General features: G+C 41.4%; 1 protein-coding gene across 1 annotated transcript; it reads left to right on the plus strand.

Moving 5' to 3' along the window:
- The first annotated feature begins 2,083 nt into the window (after positions 1–2,083).
- On the plus strand, positions 2,084–6,570 carry PIM3 (Pim-3 proto-oncogene, serine/threonine kinase). Its single transcript, XM_053462438.1, has 6 exons — positions 2,084–2,766; positions 2,979–3,088; positions 3,206–3,256; positions 3,526–3,889; positions 4,786–4,962; positions 5,049–6,570. The coding sequence occupies exons 1-6, from the start codon at positions 2,682–2,684 to the stop codon at positions 5,231–5,233; spliced, it is 972 nt and encodes a 323-aa protein (XP_053318413.1). The 5' UTR covers positions 2,084–2,681; the 3' UTR covers positions 5,234–6,570.
- The last annotated feature ends 1,929 nt before the right edge of the window (positions 6,571–8,499 follow it).

The raw sequence follows: 8,499 nt of genomic DNA on the forward strand, positions 1-8,499 counted from the left end.
AAGATATATAACATCAGGAAGACAACGTCTGGATACAGAAGGGTTCCTGTATCCTATCCCTGGGCGAGTGCAATCTTTTATATTTCACTTTATAAGTTTTCAACAATATTACACCATTAGTTGTGTCTCTTATCTCTTACACAACATTTTAAGAAGCGAAAGAATACCTTCGGCATTATTGAGTGTGACTGACACCATATAAATTATTTTTTGTTTTGTAAACACTCTGCACTATTATTGTCTGTTTTTCCCTTATGAGCGCCCCTAAACGGAATCCAATTTGCCAAATCAGTAATCTCAGAATCTTTGATCGCTTTCTAAGTTCTTTCACCCCATGACCTTCCAGGCACACCACCAGTCCTTAACTGTATGCTTTGCCATGCCAGGCAGGGGTTAAACAATATTTACACTGGGACACAGTTGTGTGCCTGGTCCTGGTGCACTTTGACCTCTTTTTTATTATACCCCCCACCTACTGTTAGATGATAGGAGCAGCTTACTAAGTTTTTGTTTCTGCAAATTCAAATTATACGATGCTGCTTGAAATATCATGCTTAGCTATTCTATAGCATTGTATAATATAATGGTGCTATAGAAATCAATAAACACTGCACAAACAACACTCACCACAGCAATCTATCTAGGAAAACAATATTCTGATATGATGAACATTTAGGTCTTATTAGTATCAATTGCACCATAACCCAAATTATATCTTTGTTTTCAAAATAACTTATGCAAACGTTATAGAAAATTATTAAATCACTGAGAAAAACAGCGTAGACATTGGCAGCAAATGTTCTTGAAGTTAAATTGAGAACTACTTAGTAAGTTCACTCTTCAGCTATAATACATATAAGCCCCTTTTCAGTATTTGCTTTCATTCGTTATCATAGCATCTAACACTTGTTATACTATGATAGCACAGAAAGGTATTTCAGGAGTTTAGAAATACATGTGATCATTTAATTAACCGGCAGGCAGACTGCTTGGGCACATAAGTTGCTTCTTTGTGTGAAACGTACATGAATACTAAAAGATGGAGACAGGCAGAGAGCTTGTCACAAGCCGCATTCTATCCATCTCAGAATAAAAATAATAATGCCTTCAGTTTTATATAAGTTGCTTGTCCTCATATGACCTCACGAGCGTTCCCCCTCCAAAGCATGCTAGACATTTCAGCAGCATAAAAAGGCGGCTCTCCCTGAGCCTTGCTGCTTTATAGTATTTCGTGCTCAGCCAGCAGCAAGGATCTTGTTTTGAATGGCTAGCTCCCCAAGCGGCAATTCTTTACAAGTGCACGTCGCCTCAGGTCAAGTTACACACCTACAAAAATGGCTAACTGGTCTGAAAATGCTACAAAACCATGCGTTGTATGATGCAAATTCAAACCGGCGACTCCAATAAATTCCCCTTCCTACAAAACTACCTTTACTGTATTGCATGGTTGCATTTCCATGTTTATGTAATTTATAGGCGCAGACTGTTAGATGCACAAGCGTTTTGTTTTGCTTTTTTTCCGGAGCGCATCCACTCCGGCGGGGACGCCGGTGGATTTCCCGTGCGTGGGCGCCGACTAACAACTACAACCGTAAATGCAATGTAATATAGTACTGCTACCACCCGAGTTTAAATGACAAGACGCATCTATATGTGGATGGTGACTTTGTGCGTAGAGCTATATAGCTATTAATGAACAGCGTTAAACATGGCCGCGTCTGCATCTTACGGACTTGTCAGCGCTCAGCCACCTTGATGCACTGTGTAGATGGCAGAGCTCCTGCTCCCTCCCCATATTTCCCTCAAACGCGGTGTATCAGCTTCTCTGACCTTTCCCAGTGCGCGGGATCGGAGGGAGGGGGGAAAAAAGCGCGCCGAGGAAAACCCACCCAACGCCCGGACTTCACCTCATGTATATGTAAATAGACCATTCCTATTGGTGGCACAGCGTCATTGGGAATCGAAATCTCGCCCAGCCATTGGTGGAGCTAACACCACATAAATATGTAAATAAAGCTCCTACTTGCTAATATGAGTAACAGAGTGAAGGGATATTTTTCAGACAAGTGTATTCGTCCGCGTCTAGCTACTACTAGTAAAGAAGTGCGTACTGGAAACAAACCGTTGGCAGTGACGGGGGCGCGTGTTAGTGGGATTTGAATCGCTTAAGCCAGTCCGCTGGGTGCGTTGTGAATTTTATAAAGTATCAGGTAGGGGGGATAGGCAACGCGGAACAGTGACCCCCCCCCTCCCTTAGTCGTGATCCTGGTACGCGCAGGGATATTTGGATCTTCTCTGGATCAAAATACTAGGAGCTAAGAGGCAGTGCTGTCAGTAATTGAGCTCAGAGCTGGGGAGGGCGGTGGTGTGTGGCTGCTGCTGATTATCGGACTAATCACCACACGCATATACACCGGATTTATTTCGCCTTAACTACGCTTTTGCTGCTTTTTAGGCTCGTGAAACTCGGAACCCGGATTTTGTTTGGACTCATTTACGGTTACCCATTTTATCTACATGGATACGTTAGTATAAAAGCACAAACTGTTTTTGTTTATATATGTCTTCGGGTGAATTGACGCGGCAACATCAAGGAGAAATACCCGTGAGGATCGATCACTCGGACGCCGGCGCCTCGTCTCGATTTTGTTTATTTTTCTTTCTTGAGGATTTGAGTGAAGATGCTACTCTCTAAATTTGGCTCCTTGGCTCACATTTGCAATCCAGCCAGCATGGATCACCTGCCGGTGAAAATCTTACAGCCAGGTACGCCGGTGTTTTGTACCGCTTTCCGTGATTGAGGGAGAGTGTTGGAAGGATTAGAAAGGGTGTTTTATATCCGCGCTGAGTACTTTCTGCCATCACTCTCTTCGCTGCCATAAGGATTAGCTTCTTCTTGCTCATCAGTGTCTTGCAGTCTCCGATAGCAGAAGCTGCTGGCGGAAAGAACTAATGGATTTTTATTTTATTTATTGCAGTGAAAACCGAGAAGGAGCCCTTTGAGAAGGTTTACCAGGTTGGCTCTGTGCTGGGCAGCGGTGGCTTTGGCACGGTATACTCTGGCAGCAGGATTGCAGATGGCTTGCCGGTAAGTCGCGGGTGGGTCTAGCGGTTGACAGCAGTGCGGTGAACCCCTTATCTGCGTTGTAGAAAGCGAAGGCACGATGTCATTGAGAACCCCCCCTCTCTCTGTTTCTCTTGTCAGGTCGCTGTCAAGCATGTATCTAAGGACAGGGTCACGGATTGGGGCACTTTGGTAAGTATCTAAGGGCGTTTGTGGGGGATTCTGATATAAGGAAGGGTGTGCGTGGGGGAGACACGGCTCAGGGGAGTGTGGAGTGTTTGGTGGTTTTTTCCACTGCGGCTGTAACCCAAATGCAGCATTATAGGGACACCCACTTATGGGCGACCTTTGATATAGTGCCAAATGGCTACAGCCTGCGCTGCGGTGGTGGAGAGCTTTGCAGTACTGTTACAATATGAGTAACGGGCACGATTATCATTTATTTTCTCTTTCTTTATAAGAACGGAGTGATGGTGCCCTTGGAGATCGTCCTCCTTAAAAAGGTGGCCTCTGGCTTTCGAGGCGTGATTAAGCTGCTAGACTGGTATGAACGCGCTGACGGGTTCCTGATTGTCATGGAAAGACCCGAGCCGGTGAAAGATCTCTTTGATTTTATAACGGAGAAGGGCGCTTTGGATGAGGACACGGCCCGTGGCTTTTTCCGTCAGGTGTTAGAGGCTGTCCGGCACTGCTACAGCTGCGGGGTCGTTCACCGAGACATAAAAGACGAGAATCTGCTGGTGGACCTCAGGACCGGCGAGCTCAAGCTCATTGATTTCGGTTCCGGAGCTCTTCTCAAGGACACAGTGTACACAGATTTCGATGGTAGGTATAATGTTCTCGATGCGATGCTGCTTGTCCTCGGTTGAACCCCATCATGTAGCTGTGAGTGGCACAGCCATTGCTTGGTATGCGACAGGGATTATTGTACTGGCCCCTCCCATGCCACCTCTCTACACAGTGCGGGCTATTCCACCCAGTGACGCATTCTATTGCTTTCCACACGGGGTTATTTTCTGCTGTGTGGGTGGGGGGGAACCCTGTTAATTTCCCGCAGATCTGTTTTGCGTTTATAATGTGAGCTGTATCTATAAACTGCTGTGCGGGGTGTGATACATCTGCAGTGCAGTTTCACCCCCACCCCCCTCTGAACCCGTGTAGAGACACGGGGTGTTACCGGGTATCGACGCCCATAGCAATAAAATTGTCCCAATGTTTCTTACGATGTGGGCGTAGATAGTGATGACTAGCTATGGAGCTGCCTCACTTCACATCTGTTTGTTGTGAAACCCGAAGCTTCGGCCCACGTGACCAAGCGTTTTACAGATTCCAGGTTTTGTTTGGTATCCAAGGAACGGTAGAGAACCCAGGGAGATCTGACTACGGAGCCTTTGCACACAGCCCATGGGGGAGGGGAGATCTCTAACAATACCAGTGTCTTTGCTGTAGTTGTGATGGGCTGTGCAGGCAGATAGGGTTGCTTTTCCTCCCCCCTCTACACTCCCTTTTGTGTCTATTTTTGGAGTGGTGCTGCAGACGACACGTGGTCCTTGGATTAAAAAAAAAAAACCTTGCTAGTAAACAGATGTGTGCAAAGTTAATTGCTGTGGGGTCGGGGTCAATCTTTGTGTTTCTATTAAGTCATCCACTTTTTAGAGATGGTTTTGCTGACCTTAAATGACTTTTTCTTTTTTTTTTTCCTTTTCCCCATTTTTCTTTAGGAACAAGAGTCTATAGTCCTCCAGAATGGGTCAGATATCACAGATACCATGGAAGGTCAGCAACTGTCTGGTCATTGGGAGTCCTTCTTTATGACATGGTGTGTGGCGATATACCATTTGAGCAGGATGAGGAAATTTTACGGGTTCGCTTGTACTTCAGAAGACGAATTTCCTCAGGTATGCGAGTAAATGAGTTGTTGTAATCTTTACTTGCAAATATTGTGTATGAATCTTGAATAGCAATTTACCTTTTCTCTCCTCAGAGTGCCAACAACTTATCAAATGGTGCCTTTCTTTGAGGCCTTCTGATCGACCAACGCTTGAACAAATTTTTGACCATCCATGGATGTGCAAGTGTGACCTAGTGAAGTCAGAGGACTGTGATTTAAGACTAAGGACCATTGACACTGATGCATCTAGCACAAGCTCAAGTAATGAGAGCCTGTAAAACTCAAAGAATCTTTCAAAGAGAAGGGAGCATTTGTCAGATCAATGCTGCTGCCAATACTACACGGGAGAGGCTGAAGCATTGTCTACTCTACAGATAAACATTTTTAAAAAAAAGTTATTCCTTTTTAGTTTATTCCACCCAAAATTACTTGCAATTATTGCCCCGGAATGAGACTTCATTACAAAATGCTGATCTGCAAGTTGTAGGCCAGAGCTTACACAAAGGACTGACCTTATTTACATAAGAAAAGCAGTGACCTCTTGAATACATAGTATACGGTTTGCTCTCATAGAGCCTGGACTAGATTTTTATTTGCTTTTTGAGTGCCTTTTTGAAAGCTGCTTCAGTGGGACATTAATTTATATATATATATTTTTTCCATATGGCAATGTATGTCCAATGAAGATCCATGCCATTATAGGGTTTGTCTGGCATAAAGGTGATGTGTGTTGGATCAGCTCTCTCTGTAAATCTGAGCGTTTGGAAGTAATGCTACCCATATGGAAAACACGAACACCAGTATATTGCGAAACTTTTGTTTTTTTTTCTTTGCATCTCCAAAATGTTTCATGAACTCTGTAGAATAGAGGATTGTTGTGTGTTTTATTTATTTCTTTGTAGGAACACTAATCCCTCTCCATTACTACCACTGGGCACAACTAGGCCTCTAATTTAAGGCCCCCTAACCATGTCAGCCTGCAAGTCTTATGTATGGGCATGTTAAATGCACAATCAATGCAATATTCAAGGACCTTTTCCATAAGTTATTTTCCTTGTATTATACAGTTATTTATTGCAATATTTCTAGATGTAACCCATCATTATTTATTTGATTAATTTATTTGTCTAGAGTTTATCCAACACTGCTTCATTTTCCAGTAGTTTATTTTTACCTTTTTTACTCTGCATTCCACTCATCTATTTTTATTTATTTTTTTTTCTCTCCCCTCCTCTCTTCACCCTCATTGTTTATAAACCAGCCTTTTTTTGTTGGGGGCAGGGTAATTGTTGTAAAGAGTTTAATTTGAGTCCTAGAATGAATTTTAAAATTGTCATAATGCCTATTGTGTCTAGTTATTCTACCTTAATTAAATAGTTTATACTGGGCTTTTTGCAAGATTTTAAGTTATTGGCATTATACATTCTCCATGCATTGGCTCTGGGAGAAAGTGTAGAGTCCTACATTTTAATTTATTTTGATAGCTGTGTTCCTGTGATCTAGTTGCATTTATGCAGCTTCATTTTTTATTTTATTTGTTTAACTTAAGTGTGAAATGTATGTATATCATATTTTTTATACAAGTATTTCAATTAAACTTTTTTTTTGTATACAACGTGTGCTGTGATCTTTTCTTTCTGTTTTACTCTTCCTAAACTCTTAATTCAACAAAATGCCGCCTACGTTGTACTTCCCCCAAAAACAAGCATTTTCCGACATATTCGGACACGTGAGATTAATCCATTTTTCTGATGACATGCACGTTAGCGAGTGCTTAAAAAGCAGAGGTGATTAGGTGTGAGGTCATCATGCCGCTTTATCAAGCATACATGTGCCATCTTATCTTACTGTAAAGGGTCATGTATTTTACACAATAAAAGATGTGTAATTCCAACTTGCTTAATACATTTAGAAATACATAGCAGAATAGGAGGGAATTCAACAAATTGGCTCTCCACACCTTAGCAGCAACTATGTTCTCTGAGAGGATCGTGGGGGGCCCGAGTAGACTGAAAAATGATAAAGCAGGCGCATTGAAATTCTTGAAGGCAAAACTCATTGGACCACGTTACTCTTACCTGCCATTAAAGTCTTTGTGTTACAATTGTGTTTTGATATTTGTATATATTTTGTGGGTGATTGTTACTTTATCCATGTGATTATGAAAGCTGTACATTCCACAAACCTTAAATATATGTATTGTACATGTTCCTTACTTTTCATACCTGGGTTTATTTGGCCTTCCCTAGTCCTGTTGGCTGTAATTAATCATGTGATTTGGCAAGATCTTGCACCTTTTAAAGCTGTGGGTTTGTAAAAATCCAGAGTGGAGAAAAAAAGTGAAAATCCATAATTGACAACATATTTTACCCCACAGCCCCTGAAACAGTAGTAGATCTGTCAAACTTGTGCAACTCCTAAACTGCTGTTCTCTGGATGACTCAGATGACGCTATAAATCATAGCATAATTCTTCCCAGATACTTGCCTAACTAAGGCCCTATTTAGGTCAGATTTGCATATTTATTCATCACCATTACTTTTTTTCTCAATGTAAAAATGTTATGCCCTGTGTAGGTGGAATGTGAATTGAGGTGACCTAAGTACAGGTGAGTGAATACGCAGTATGTATTGGAAACAAAGTCCCCAGGGAGAGACTACTTTTACCTCAGGGAAGCTAAAATCAGTGGTAAAAGCTGATGAAACTGATGTTTCAATCTCTGCTGCTCTCCTTACCATACTAATACTGGAAACCACTAAAGGGGAGCAGAAACTGTAAGAAATAAACATACAGATTCTGACAGCAAGAAATTAACATTACTGCTTTCATGTTATGCACATAGGCGTTCATATAATTACAATTAGTGTTACTGTGGTATTGCAATATAACACATCATTTTTTTTTTATTAATCAGGGTGGTTGCTATCATGAACATTAAATCTTCAAACATTTTTCCCAGAAGATGGCTTTTTAGTGATCATATGAAAAGTTCCCATGTTTGTCTTTTTATATGCTTTTTATATTTCCATTGGCCTATATGTGTTACTATTTAAGTACGATGCATTATTAGGGAATGCTAAGACAATGCTACCTTCCTTGCCACAAATAATTCCGTGGAAAATTCCAGTTTCAAGTCATCAGCATTTGCCTATAGGCCTCTTAATAATTGCAGTGATATTGAACATTGCCCATGGTTCTTAGTCACATTGCTTAACGTTTCTAACCTATTATTTGTTGAAGAGCAAGAATACATTTCGAAATAGGCTAGTACAGTGATGTGTAAAGGCTTAATTTAGACAATGAATTACAAATAAATACTCTAAGAGCTATGTAGACGCTGTGTATGCTTATAGAATTTATCTCAGTTATGGTCTTGTAAGGATTAAAGAAGTCTACCGTTTAATTGTACATTATGTAATGGTGTATAGATCTAGCCTTTAATTCAGATCTACATGTGTATAGTTATCACCTGGGTGCTTATTATGACAGCACCTGGCCTTGCTGAATTGGCAAATGTAGATCGCGTGGAAAACCAGCGCCCTCT

The sequence above is a fragment of the Spea bombifrons genome, chromosome 4 (assembly GCF_027358695.1).
Source record: "Spea bombifrons isolate aSpeBom1 chromosome 4, aSpeBom1.2.pri, whole genome shotgun sequence".
NCBI lineage: Eukaryota > Metazoa > Chordata > Amphibia > Anura > Pelobatidae > Spea > Spea bombifrons.

What these genes read in the sequence shown, in the direction of transcription:
- PIM3 (XM_053462438.1), top strand. Translation starts at nt 2,682, where the DNA reads ATGCTACTCTCTAAATTTGGCTCCTTGGCTCACATTTGCAATCCAGCC. An exon ending in AGTGTACACAGATTTCGATG is followed by an intron (nt 3,890 to 4,785) that starts GTAGGTATAATG and finishes ATTTTTCTTTAG; the next exon opens with GAACAAGAGTCTATAGTCCT. An exon ending in CAGAAGACGAATTTCCTCAG is followed by an intron (nt 4,963 to 5,048) that starts GTATGCGAGTAA and finishes TTCTCTCCTCAG; the next exon opens with AGTGCCAACAACTTATCAAA.